The sequence below is a fragment of the Patagioenas fasciata genome, chromosome 1, assembly GCF_037038585.1.
Source record: "Patagioenas fasciata isolate bPatFas1 chromosome 1, bPatFas1.hap1, whole genome shotgun sequence".
Taxonomy (NCBI): Eukaryota; Metazoa; Chordata; class Aves; order Columbiformes; family Columbidae; genus Patagioenas; species Patagioenas fasciata.
Genome location: NC_092520.1, coordinates 119901530 through 119915748, shown reverse-complemented (window position 1 = coordinate 119915748; position 14219 = coordinate 119901530). Strand labels below are relative to the sequence as shown.

General features: G+C 39.9%; 1 protein-coding gene across 3 annotated transcripts in view; it reads left to right on the top strand.

The window, feature by feature from the left end:
• GABRG3 (gamma-aminobutyric acid type A receptor subunit gamma3) overlaps nt 1-14219 on the top strand; it is a 337156-nt gene that overhangs the window by 278792 nt on the left and 44145 nt on the right. For all 3 annotated transcript variants that reach the window (XM_071813546.1, XM_071813541.1, XM_065855350.2), the window contains exon 6: nt 1833-1970. In XM_071813546.1, coding sequence (XP_071669647.1) covers nt 1833-1970 — 138 coding nt within the window. The remainder of the gene's footprint in view (nt 1-1832; nt 1971-14219) is intronic.

Sequence of the window (14219 nt, the reverse complement as noted above, 5' to 3'; positions counted from 1 at the left end):
GCATGGAGGCAGTTGGTCTCTATTCCCACACAAGAAGTGATAGAACGAGAGGAAATGGCCTCAAGTTGTGCCAGGGGAGATTTAAATTGGATATTAGGAAAATTTTCTTCAAAGAAAGGGCTGTCAGGCATTGGAACAGGCTGCCCAGGGAGGTGGTTGAGTTACCCTGGAGGTATTTAAAAGGTGTGTAGATGTTGTGTTTAGGGACATAGTTTAATGGTGGACTTGGCAGTGTTATGTTTACAGTTTAATGTGATGATCTTAAGATTCTTTCCCAACCTAAGCGAGTCTGTGATTCTATGATTAAATGCAGGGCTTGTCATTAGAGAGAAACACTGTTTAGTCAGAAATGTGATTAGAGGGTTCAGTCAAATAGGAGCAAGGCTTGAGAAGGTTTCAGCAGATGCAGGGCTAAGGCTTGGAGGCCCTGCAAAGCTTAACTTCTTTCACCATACCTCTGCATCATCTGATAATCTGCCAGCCAAAAAAAATTAACCTTTAGATCAATCTCACAGACTGGCACAGCAGATTTGGCAGTGAAATCTGCTTGGCAGCAAGAGTTCTCACAGAGAATGACAGGGCTTGTGGTTGTTACTCAGTTGGGTCCTTCACAGGCTATTTCTGTATTTACATTGATGTAAAATATAAGAATGTGGCATTTTGAATTAACACATAGTCATTTTCTACAGATTAGAACTGAGGGACTGGTGGGTCCTTTTCCTGCTGTGCTAGTAAGAGGGATAAATGAGGCCATGCACACCTTACAGAGTGTCCCAGCAGGGTGGAACTTTGAACAAGATGAAGAAGACAATTATACAAGAAAAACATCAAGAAAATAGCACTGTGACCAGAGAAGTTTTTTTGTAAAGCAAATATAAACCTTTATCAGTATCCAATGGGGAAAAAACATACAGCTAAGACAGTTACATTATCTGGCTATTGTTGTTAGGCTTTTAATTTGCCTTGTAATCTACATCTACTATATTAATTATTAGATGAATAGGCATTTATTTTATTATGCATTAGAGAACAATATAGTTTTAACTACCATGGGTATCCTGTTGTTTTCTAGATTGTCTATTATTATGGTTTGGGCTGGTTGATGATTTGTTGTTGGACTTCTAATGGAAAATGACGTTCTCTAACAAAAAGGAAATGAAACATTTGCATGAGGATTAATTATGACTACTAAGTGCTAAATTGATAAAGGAAGACTTTCAGACGCTATTTCAGCTGTAGAGATCAGGTGATGTCTCATTAAATACCACAGCCTTTAGAAGTAATATGGCATAATCACCTTATAAATCCCATACTAATTAAAAATCGGCTTTTTTGCACTGTATTGAGCTCATTTCAGAAGTACAGTAGCACACACATTAGAACTATTGTCGTTTTTAAAACAATCTGTCTTTTTCAAATGCTTACATCTTACACTGACATCCCTACCTTTTTTTTTTGCGTTCTGTTGGTTTGCATATCTCCTTCAGAGCGTATGTAAAGCAGTATACTTCTGTGTATGGACCTCAAATAAGCATAATCAACCATATTTCTGAAGAAATCTTCTTCTGATAAAAACAATCAGAATTTTTCTCCATTAGAAAATAATAATCATTGTGAAAAATCATAATTTTTACCAGTATTATTACTCTATTTTTTATGTGCCATGTAACTCTTTAGTTGAATTATACCACCAAACTCACTGGAAAGGCATCTGATCAGAAATTTAGGTATTCCAAACTACCTCTAAATCAGTGAACAGATACTGTTTTGCAGTACTTTTTTTTATGAAATGTAATATATATATATATATTTTTTTTTTTTTTAATTTCTAGATGGCTACCCTAAAGAGGAAATGATTTACAGATGGAGAAAAAACTCAGTGGAGGCTGCTGACCAGAAATCTTGGCGACTCTATCAGTTTGACTTTATGGGTTTGAGAAATACTTCAGAAATTGTGAAAACCTCTGCAGGTGAGAATAATATAAATAATAATGCTGGTTTTGGAAAACAAATTATTTCAAAATATTTGTTCCAAGTTTGCTTTCATTGAAAAGCAATTTGATTTGCATGTGTATCAATATTTAGATGAAAATGTCTGAAGTGCAGACTTCAAAACTAATGACTTTGTTTAGATTTTCATAACTTCCTTTTCTTTTTCTCTACTCTTTTAAAAATTTCAAAAATCAAGGAATAAATACTAACTTGACATAACTATTTGTTACGTTCTTGAAGCTACCATATGATTTTCATTCCTCAGATAAGTCTCATTCCTAAGTTGCAATGCATTCCTGCATTGAGACATAGGTTTTCACCATAAATTAAAAACAAAAATTTTGAGCACCATGGTACGTTTTGTGAAATTAGACACTTTCACTAGTAGTCAATCATTCAGCCATAAGTTAAGTACATTTCTTAATATTTCAAAGGCACTATTTATTACTCAGCTGATAAATTCCTTTGGTAGTGACCTTACTAATTGATTTTAATTAAAATCTAATGATGCCTACTTTATTTCTTCAGAAATATTAACATTTCTTATAATAACAGCAATATAAGCAAAAAAAGATGTGTAAATAATATACATTATTTGAAATGGATAAATTAGCATAAAATTCAAACAATGTCTAAACTTCATATATAACTGGAGTAAGCTCTGTCATTACTATTTGCTAAATCATCTCCCAGTTGCAGAAGGAACCTGCTAGAAGCAACCTTCCACCTAACTGGTGGTAAATTTTTGAAATTTTTTAAATTTTATTGCATTTATTTTTAAACTGTAAGCATAGCTATAGTGTTCTTTAGGAAACACTGCCAATAATAGTCATAATAAAAATGCATTAGTCTGTGAAACTACTGCTATTGGGTCATGGCTCACCCACAAACATCGATTACATGTTTTCAGGACTGGATAGCAATTTTGATAGTAATGAAGAGTCACTAAGCCTTTAACGAATATTTTGGGCTGGTAGTTTAGCAGAGCAAAATATTTCAAACAGCGCACATGTAAAAGTTCACTTCTGTTATGGATAGAAATCGGAGTAATGGAATAGCCTGAGTTGGAAAGGACCTCTATAGGTCATCTAGTCCAACCCCCCTGCAATGAGCAGGGACATCTTCAACTAGATCAGGTTGCTCAGAGCCCTATCCAGCCTGGCCTGGAATGTCTCCAAGGATGGGGCATATACCGCCTCTGTGCACCCTGGGCCAGTGTTTCACCACCTTCATTGTAAAAAATGTCTTCCTCATGTCTAGCTTGAATCTCACCTCTTTTAATTTAAAACCATCACCCCTTGTCCTATTGCAACAGGCCCCGCTAAAAAAGTCTGTCCCCATCTTTCTTATAGGCCCCTTTTAAGTACTAAAAGGCCACAATAACATCTTCCTGGAGCCTTCTTTTCTACAGGCTGAACAACTCCAACACTCTCAGCCTCTCCTCACAGCAGAGCTGTTCCAGCCATCTGGTCATTTCTGTGGCCTCCTCTGGCCCCTCTCCAACAGGTCCCCGTCTTTTCTGTACTGAGGGCTCCAGAGCCAGACATAGGACTCCAAGTGGGGTCTCACCAGAGTGAGACATGATAACAGAGTGGCCATGCTGCTTTTGATGCAGCCCAGGATGTGGCTGGTTTTCTGTGCTGTGAGTGCACACTGACAGTTCATGTCTAGCTTTTCATCCCCTTTTCATCCATGTCCTTCTCCACAGGGCTGCTCTCAATCCCTTCATCCTCCAGCCTGTATCGATACCATGGATTACCCTGACACAGGTGCAGCACCTTGCATTCGGGCTTGTTGAACTTCATAAGACTCACATGGTCCCAGTTCTTGAGCTTGTACAGGTCCCTCTACACGGCATCCCATCCTTCAAGTGTGTCAACTGTACCACACAACTTTGTGTCATTGGCAATCTTGCTGAGGGTGCACTCAATCTCATTGTCTGTGTCACCAACAAAGATGTTAAACACCGCTGGTCCCAATACCAGCCCCTGAGGAACACAACTCGTCACTGATCTGCGGATGGACATCAAGCTGTTGAGTGCAATTCTTTGAGTGTCACCATTCAGCCGATTTCAGAGGTTTATTTAGGTTCCTCAGGTGATCATGAACCTGATCTTCTCCTACAGTGGGAGACACTTTGCTCCCCTAGTCCCTGCCTTGTGGTTCATCCCCTTGAGAGATGTGGTAAGAGAGCTTGCCAGTGAAGACTGAGGCAAACAAGTTGTTGAGTATCTCAGCCTTCTCCTCACCTGTTATCAGTTTACCAGTCTTGCTCATTGGGGGTACGCTTTCTTTGTCCTTCCTTTTGTGGCTGACATACCTGTAGAAGCCCTTCTTGTTATTCTTTTTATTCCTTGCCAAGTTCAGTTCCATCAGCATCTTGGCTTTCCTGACCCCATCCCTGCACAACTGGGCAGTGTCCCAATATTCTTCCCAGGATACCTGTCCCTGCTTCTGCTGCCTCTGCATTTCTTTCTTGCCCTTTAGTTTGATTATCAGGTCTTGACTCAGCCGTGATAGATTTTGCCTTCCTTGCCTGATTTCTTACATCTGGGGATGGAGAGCTTTCATGCTCTATGGAAAGTGTCCTTAAAGAAATAGCCCTGTTCTGCTCCCTTGTCCCAGAGGGCAGTTTCCCAGGGGTTTCTACTGTCGACTAATTCCTTGAAAAGTTAGAAGTTTGCTTTCCTGAAATTCAGGGTCCTGACTGTACTCTTAGCTAGTATCCAAATCCTTCAGGAATATGAACACCACCAGTGTGTGATCACTGCAGCCCAGACTGCCTCCAGACATCATCGATTAGCTCACTTGCATTGGTGACCATCAGGTCCCGTGTCACATCCCCCCTGGTAGGGCTGCCTACTACTTGTCTTAAGAAGTTATCTTCAGTGCATTTCAGGAGTCTCCTGGATTGCCTACAGCTCATAATGGTCCTTTCCCAACAGAGGTTGGGGTGGTTGAAGTCCCCCAGCTGGTTAAGAGCCAGCGAGTGTGATGCCTCCTGCGATGCCAAATGTTCCCTTTGTTGCCTCGGTCTCTAATTCTTACCCATAAAGCCCTTGTAGCCTGTGAGTGTCTCAGAAATGCAAATTTCTCAGGTGGGACAGCCATAAGTTGAACCAGGAGTTGATGGATAACAGTGAAGTACCAAACACCAAATCATCAAAGCATCTATGTGTGTAAACATGGAGCTCATTGGAAAGGATGGTATGTATGGTATGAATACGAGACAAAACCCTGCTCTCTCTGCTTTGCGCACATCTGGAGTGATGCCATCCTGTGTTTGCATCAAGAATTGCTAAATACACATCCAAGAAGAATTACTGAGCCAGCCATATTAAGATATTTAAAGTGTCTTGATAAATAGATGTATTAAACTCTTCCTTTGCACAGGATAAAACCACTTTTATAGAGGTCTCATTCATGTGAGGAAATGGTCAATGTGGAGGAAAGAAAAATATATTTCCTATGCTCTTTTCAACATATGCCCAGTTGTGAGTGAGCTCACAGTATATTCTTCCTATTATTGCTATTGCTGCTTTTGTCCACCCATGTTTATGAGTGCAAAACCCAATAACAGTGTTGAACTGAACCTACTGGAACCATCATGACTTTTCTATGCTCCCAAAGGCATCACAGTGGCACAAAGTCAGTAGCAAACTGAAGTTTATCCAAACACTAAAAAAACACCCAAACCAACCCTATCAGGAAGCTGTGGGAATTAACTTGAAAGAAACAACATAAAATGTATAGGTCAGATTGTCAACTGTGTTTTTAGGTAGAAAAATGAGTTATGCATATAGCCCATACATTCTGGACAGCAGATGGCTGAGAAGGGGCTATCATTCAACAAATATATGAAAGATGTGAAAACTAAAATCCTCAGTTTGCACATGGACCTGACTTTTCATAGAATAGACTCTCTGGCTGTATTTACACTATAGTTCAAGGTACTTTCAAGGCCAGATTTACTGAACATCAACAGTATTTATTGTGAGGAGCAAACCCAGGGCTGGGGCTCTGGGAAAATGAACTGGTACATTGGAAAACCTGGAGTATGACCTATGCTACAGAGCAAGGATTCCCAAAATGGAGGGAGGGGGGCAGGACATAACCTACCTGTGACTGCGCAACATGTATCAGAGACAAAATTTAAGCTAATTCTGTGACTGCCTGCTGTAAGCACAGAAGTATATGTGAATGAGTAGAATAAAGAGGTACCTGCGATATGGTGGGTACATGCCTACTTACTGAAGAAAAGTAGCCCTACACAAATAGTCTGAGAGCTAGGGTACCCTCAAGGCTGCTGTTTCCTGCTGCATGGGCAGTCTTTGCTGGACAGAGATGGCAGCTGCTGCCTATCCCAGCAATTTTGCAGCCATGCCACAGGGGCTACAGGTGGTCAAAAAAGAGATGCCAGGTTCTGTCACGGAAGATATGCGGCATGTTTGCACTAGAGCTACCCAAAGAGGGAGACTGTGCTGGGGCTGCCCCTAGGATGCTATGGGTGTAGAACCCCATTTGATTTTGGACTGCTTACCAGAGAGACCAGTTCCCACCGACTGGCCTCTGGGACTGTGTGTGGCCCCTCTGAGACATGGAGGAGCCCACAAAGGCCCCACCAGCTGCTGTCCCTTTGCAGACTCAGAACAGAAAGGAAGAGCAGCCTTGTTCAGAGTGTTGCACAGAGAATCAATGGAGTTAGGAAAAGGGAAGCAAGGCAGGATACCAACGGCAGCTTCCTGACAAAGAGAGGTACTAAACATCATCTCTTCCTCCCAAAGGAAATGATGGGAACTACTATTATACAGGGCATTTAGAAGCAGACTAGGTGAAGTATGAGAAAATGTACTGTGGGGAAAAGTCCTCCACTAGCAGGAGATGTATTCAAAAGCCTGACTTTTTCTGCATCTGACTTACACCTTTCCACTGTTTTATGACACTACTAATTCTCACTAAATTGTGTATTCATCTATGATATGACAGCTGCTGCAGCATTACCTAACCATGTTCAGTTCAGGGGTGACTTTTTTAGCTATTTTTCAGCAGTGTTTGGACTATGATGAAGAGAAATCACACTGACCACTCGATAACACGCTGCTGTTCTTCCAGCATTTGCGTGAGCCCTTTTTTGGTAGTCATTTTTATCACAAAATGACTAGATTTAGCACTTAGCAGAGTTCTGCTATTTGATATTCTTTCAGTCTTTCCAAACCTTTTTCAGACATCTAAATAGCCTTTATGTCAATCTAGAGCAATTTCAGAGGTACACAAGTAGGAAGCCAGCTGTCACAAAGACTGTGCTTCTGAAACCTAAGCAAGATGAGAAATCATCTAATTTCTTGTCTTGAACCTGCAGCGGCTTAAAGCATTGCCATAGTGGTGTGCTTTACTCTTGCAAGAAGACTACCCTCTTTTACAGTAATCTGGCATCCAGGGAAAGTTTTCATTGCCATTTGGAAGAGGTGTTCAGCTTTTTCTTGAGCATGTTTTTTGAATTTTATGCTAAGCTATAAACACAACTAGATAAATACGTAGTGTATATGGTGATTACATGGAATACACAGCAGAAATAACTGTGCTGGTGCTGTGATCATGAACCTTTATCTTACATCCTAAGTAAGCTCTCACTGTCAGGTGACATCAAACTAATTCACAAGTCTGGAAGAATTCCCCTGTTGCCATCTGGCAAGATACTCGCATTCTATAACAAGAACACTTCTCTTGCTACAATGTCAAATAAGGCTGACAAAGATAATTAAAGTAGAGGGAATACTAAGCCACCTGGCATTGAGCTGTGAAAAAGAGGAACTGCATGGAAGGGGAAAATTCTCAAATTTTAAAGCTGCAATTTTAAAGCAAACAGAAGGGTGGCCAGGAAAACAGGAGAGAGAAAAAGGGAGAACATCATCCTTAAAAGGACTCTGTGAGTGTTTACTGTAAACTTCAGGTTTCTGAGTCACAGCCTTTCCAGGTACACTTCACATTGGGAAAAAACCAAACAAACAAACACAAACAAAAGAAACAAACAAAATCCCCACAAACAACAACAAAAACCCCACATCAAACCCAGCACTTTTCTGCTGACATGTTCCTCAGGGAAAGTCTATTCATTCTTTTTAAACCACTCAGTTTTTTTACACTGCTAAATAAACTCAAAGACCTTGTAGCTACTGAATCTAATTTTCATTTACTTGAAAAATTCTTTGCAGCATATTTGTGTTCTCCTATTTGTGTTCTTCCACAGATGCTTTTAGCCTGAGAGATTTTTGCAGTCCAAAGGAGTCTTTGCATAAATAAGTTCAAGATAATTCATCAAAAATAGAAAACATCATAAAAGTGCCCTATTTAAAACTTCAATAGCTGATCATTACAAATTAAATATACAGAACCAGACAGAAAGTATCATTTCATACAGTCTGGATAACCTCCAAGCATCAATACCAAATTCAATAAATAGCTATAACTACTACCATAAAAATATATCTTTGTATACATACAGTAGATGAGTGATGATTAGTGGAGTCTACCTGTCATAATTGTGCTTTTATATTTTGAAATTGTTCTTTCATCAAATACCTCAGTCTACCTGATGCTCTCAGTCCTATATCACAGGGCTGCAAAGCAAGGTTAATATCTTTTGTCACAGATTCACACAAAGTTCTTTGAAACAATGCTAACAGCAACACAATTAAAGGTACATACTCTGTTGCAGGGGACTCAGTAAATAGCAAGTAAAAAACTACCCTAGAACAAAAATAAGAAACCTTATCTGCTAGTGGCAGAAGAAGGGAGGAATATACATGTTTTTAATAGGGAGGCCAAATTTCAATTGAGGAGCCCCCATCAGTTCAGGGGATAGATCAGGTGGAGACAGGCATTGGCTGATGTTCCTTAGCGTTGTCAGAAGACCAACACACTCCGAGAGTTTTATCCAAAGGAAAAGATGCTCATGTGCCTAGCTACTCTACAAAGTGAGCAAAGAATTTCTGGCTTTAGAAACCATCTCCAAATCAGCACTTCTCTTTACTTTTTGCTGTTAAATGCTTCCAGATTGCTTAGCTGGTACCCACACAAGATAAGCCAACCAGCCCAGTGGCACTATGGGGTTCAGCCATCACCCCACATGTCCCTGTTGATGAGGTAAGACCACCAGACATCGAGTTAGCAAGGCATGGCCAGGCTTAGCAGTAGGCAGCTGAGCTCGTCACCATGGGGAAGAGGTTACAAGAGGGGTGACAGAAGGGTGGTTACCGGCTGATCAGGGCGAGTGGAGCCTGTTGGTGCACTCAGGGCCCTGAAAAGGAATGGAAAAAGATGCACGAGCTGCCATGGTTGCAGAGTATGGTTGTGTCTGTGTATGTTTATTTTTAATTATCTGATTCAGCCACACCCTATCCTGTATCAACAAACTGATCTGAAGAAATGTATTTAATGTATATTCATTAAGCTCTTTTGGTTTTTCAAGTCACTGAAGTTTTTTAATGTCCCACTGAGTCCTGATGGCACAGCAGAGAGTGCTTGTCATCTACGTGTTCTTCCCGGGAAAAATGTGGGTTTTGTTGGGTTTTTTTCCTCAAATACCAAATTCAGTGTGATCCAGCATACACTACCTCAGCTTGCCGTGCTGCACAGATTGTCTTTAGTCAGATGGCATCCTGAAGCAGATAAGTGGAGACTCAGACAAATGCACTGCATCGTTTGAAAACAGTGCCTATTTTTACCTACCTCACATTGCAAGAGCTTTGCCTCTTTCAGCCAGGGTATCACACAATCTCAATTGCTCTAATGGTTAGGCTTTGGTTTACAACTCACAGCAGACAACTACTCTGGGTTCCCAGGATTTCAGACAGTGTCCCTCTTCCAAATACTGTCCCCTCCTCCCCTTAGACAGTCCTGCCTGACTTTTCACGTGGGTGCAGCAGAGGAGAAATAGAATTTGCCGTAGTTTTTTTGGTTGGGTGTTTGTTTGTTTGTTTGTTTGTTTTTTTTAATGTGGCACAAGTGGAGTGGCAACTGAATTCCAGCATCTCAGAACCTTCTTCCCCCTGATGCTGGACAATATCTTCTGTGTATCCACCATCTGTGTATGGAAGAAGCCTGTCTAACACTCCCTAAAAAGGTAGAGCAGAAAATGGGTTTGCTGGGAGAATTCCCTGTTACTCTGCTCTCCACCTCTTCAGTTCCCACACACCTTCCCTGGCTTTTAGACACTTCCTGATACAAACTATTCTCATGGTTATTGGGTCTTCCTTTGTATCAGGTAGATATCCTTGTAGATGTCCTTGGGTTCTTGAAATCTGTGGTATGAATTTTAGACCTTTCAAACCTACGAACTGCCTGCATTCTTCCCAAGGTTCATTAAAACAGGTTTGAGCTTTCAAAACCCTGTTTCTATCATTTAGAAAGAAATCCTGGAATCAAGCTAAAATCTTGTATTGCTAAAATCCTGTGTTGAGTCTTGAAGTTGAGTATAAATTCATTTGTATAGGTTGTAGAAAGAACTATATAGGGACAGTTGATGCTTGAGGTGCCACCCTTCACCAGAGGTCCACTACTCCCATTACACTCCTTTCTGCTTCCTCACCTTACCTACACAAACACACACAACTTTTCAAAGCCCTTGTTCATCTTCTACCCCTATGGGCCCTTATCCCCAGCAGCTCCAGCATTGTCAAACTAGCAGGTACCAGGAATTCAGTTTTTGAAGTTCTTCTTTCCCAGCTTTCCAGCTCTAGTGTTGAAGATGCCTCTGCTCGCTGCATTAACACAGGCAGATGTGCACAATGTACTAGCACTTGCAACCTAATGTTAACTCATCTTTTCTTTCTTATCTGTGGCTTTCTTCACGACTTTGTCCTTAACAAAATCTATCAAATCTGGTGCAAGAACCTAAAATCCCATTTAAGACTACAAATAGGCTCAAAACACTAGTTAATACCTGAAAATAATGCCTAGTACTGACCCACAGAACTGACCCATGGCATATATAATGAATTCACTCTCTTTTACGCTGTTCATTTTTCATAATCCGTTGCAAAATATGACTCAAATAACACCTTTAAATCTACTGTGTTTATACAGCTTAAAATTACTTTACGTGCAGCACCAAACAGACAGTATGGATTTGAATTGGCTATCATTCTATGGCTCCTTTCAGAGGAACAAAATAATATGGAAAGTCCTTGCCACTGCAGTCATCTCTGGAATGAGGGAATATCATAGGAATTATTTTCTGACAGTAAACACCGATTCATGTTCAAACAGTAAACTAGCTTCACTATAAGAAGATTTAGCAATCATCTTTTTTGTTGACAGAGTTTTTATCTCTGATAAGAGATAAAAGAGTATTGCTCTCTGATACAGTAGTTGCAATAAATCAAATCTCAGTTTAGCACACATAATCAACAGTGGCTGTATTGACTTTCAAAAGGTATGCACGTGTCAAATGATAATAGGTCAAAATGAATATTTTGAATAAGCCATAGTTTCTCTAAGATAAATTTCAATTTTTACTTTTAACAGCAATTCATCTTGCACTGATGCTGTCAACTTCATATAATAATTTTGTTATTAGCCACTCAGGTTAGGAAGCTAATAATTAAATAAATAGATTATTACTAATAATACTTCTATTAAAGTGTTTTTCTATGTTGGTTACAAGTTTGACTGGCACTTATGGGAATCAAAACTTCTATATTGCCCTGCAAACCCAGCACTTGCCTGTCTTGTTACAAAAATGTCTCACAAAGCTCATAGTAAGACAGCTTCTTAAATCACTCTTAAGAGAGTGATTTATAAATTGATTGACAGCCTACTGCAGTTAATGGAGCTTTTCCCTTATGCAAGCCTGGGATCAGATCCTGAAATGCATAAGCCTGAAACTGGCTATTGCATCTCTTCAGTCACTAGAAACCAGAGAAAGTTCAGCTCTATGATATATCAGTGGGCTAAGAATAACATGCTCTAAAAACACCTTTCTTCTTCTGTTTACTAATAGTACAAAAGAATGACAGGAGTGGGGAGGATATGAGGGCTGAACTGCATATGTAACTGGTTTCATGCTTTTGCTTTGCCTTAGGGAGACAAATGCTTAGCATGTCTTATATAGAACCTTACTGCTGCAAATGCCAAGTGAGAATAGAAATAAAGTAACTTTACTTTGTGGTAAAAGCAAAAAAAAAAAAAAAGTCGGAGGCAGGTCTTTACCTGCATTCTTTTCTTAAGGGAAAATTTCAGTAGGAGGTGTTTTTACCTAAAGAATATCCAGTTGTCTTCATTAAAAGACCTCAAGTTGTCCTTCTAAAATATTTTTATATTACATGGAAAAAAAACACACAGTCTTTTTCCGTTAGGTTTTTCTTCAGCTGAACTTTTTATTGAATAGTTTCATATTTTGGAAGTTTTGTATGTATGTATAACAGGTTCTTGAATTAATCTCCTCGTTCACTCATCCATTGGCAATGTTGTATTTTTTGCTTCTCTTTGTACATGGAGTCCTGATCTCCTGTTCCCTTCTGCTGGTGGTGCATCATTTTCCATTTCAGGATAATTCACCGAGCCATGAGGGCAACGAGGTTGACTCTGTTCTCAAGTGTTCTCCATAATCTGCAATCTGGTGTTGTTGACCTGAGCTCACCTCTGAGCTTGAAAGAGTGATTGAACTCTTAATAGAAATACCAAGAACTAGGTGAACTCATCTCAGAATTTAGCATGAAGGTTAGCCAGATCACTCACTTGAGAGGTAGGGACTTTGTTCTCACCTGTCCCAGTGCTTTAACTAGTAGGCCAAAAGACAAAAAGGAGAAAGCTTGATTGTTTCCATGTTTTGCCAGAAAAAATATTTTGGTTCCTTACTTCAAAAGAACAGAGTTGTGAATTCTTCATAGCAACAGGGGTCTTCGTAGCAGACACTTCTCCTCAGCTGCACTTTTTCCTGCCTAGCTCAAATGACAACACAGTAAGGTGCTGGCTTTTGTGGGTTCACTCTGCTCTCTCACTTTCTGTAGAGACCCAGGGCAGGATTGGGTCTGTGAGGACAATTGTGTGGCCATGCATTGCCAAGTGAGAAGTTGCACTGCTGTGTCCATGATACCCAGGCCCTTAAAGGTACAAGCCTTGGTCTGCTGGGCTACATTTATAAAGGCAGTGACATGATGTCTGTGGTGGGAAAAGCAGTAGAGAGAAAGGGAAGTATTTCCATAGAAGAAACACCATGAATGCATTCAGAATGGCTTTACAATTGTGTTTACTACACAAAATACAAAGCGGAATTGGGTTGGTAAGTTGTATTTACTTCTAAAAAAGTACACAGAATCATGAAACTTATCTTGAGATCTTCTGGCCTACAAAATACAGATTGATGATACCATTTCTGATATTCATATCACCATAATCGCGGTGTAAAGACACATTACATAAGAAATGTGAACCTCTTCATATTTATGCAACTGAGGACAACTTTATAGACTCTTGCTATTCTAGCACCTCTGGCTTTTATTCCTACTCAGTGTCATTACAGCTCTGTATTGGTGATTTATGTTTGGCTCGATCAATAGCCTGATATTAACACAGATGGTGAATGTTTGGCCTTTGCCCAGGGTTGCTACAATGTTATCTAAAAGTCTTTCACAAGCACCAATTGTACTTAATTTAAAACTTACAGTATTGCACAGGATATCTTGTATTTTGTTCACTGCTGAATCTACAATCTTAATGAGAATTTCAAGATACAGAATGGGGCAACTATTCACATGTTGCAGAAAGGCATTAACTGTCTTTTCGGATTTTAATTTGCCTACCTTAGAAGAAGTGCAGCACTGAATAGTTAGGTGCTGGTAAGATCTCTCTAAATTTAGCCTTTACTCTTTCACATTGGGATCACGTTTCCAGATTTCTTCCACACAGTCGTGGAGGCTTTTTGCCTCTAGGACTCTTTTCTGCAGCTAATATTCACAACATTCTTGTCTCATTCATAATAATAACAACTCAATTTCAGGCAATGACTACTTCATCCTGGTTACTCTGACAAGAACTAAAATCTCTTCTATGATTAGTTGCCTGATGTTGGGCTTACCCACCACCTACTGAAGCCAATATGCGTCTTATCATTACCTGCCAGACAGTCTGGCAAGTGTGAGTTATGCTATCAGATAGCTAAGGAAATGATGCAGTACAAGACTAAGTGTTTAGCAAGTTTCCAAACCTTTCAAGAAGTGCAACCAAAT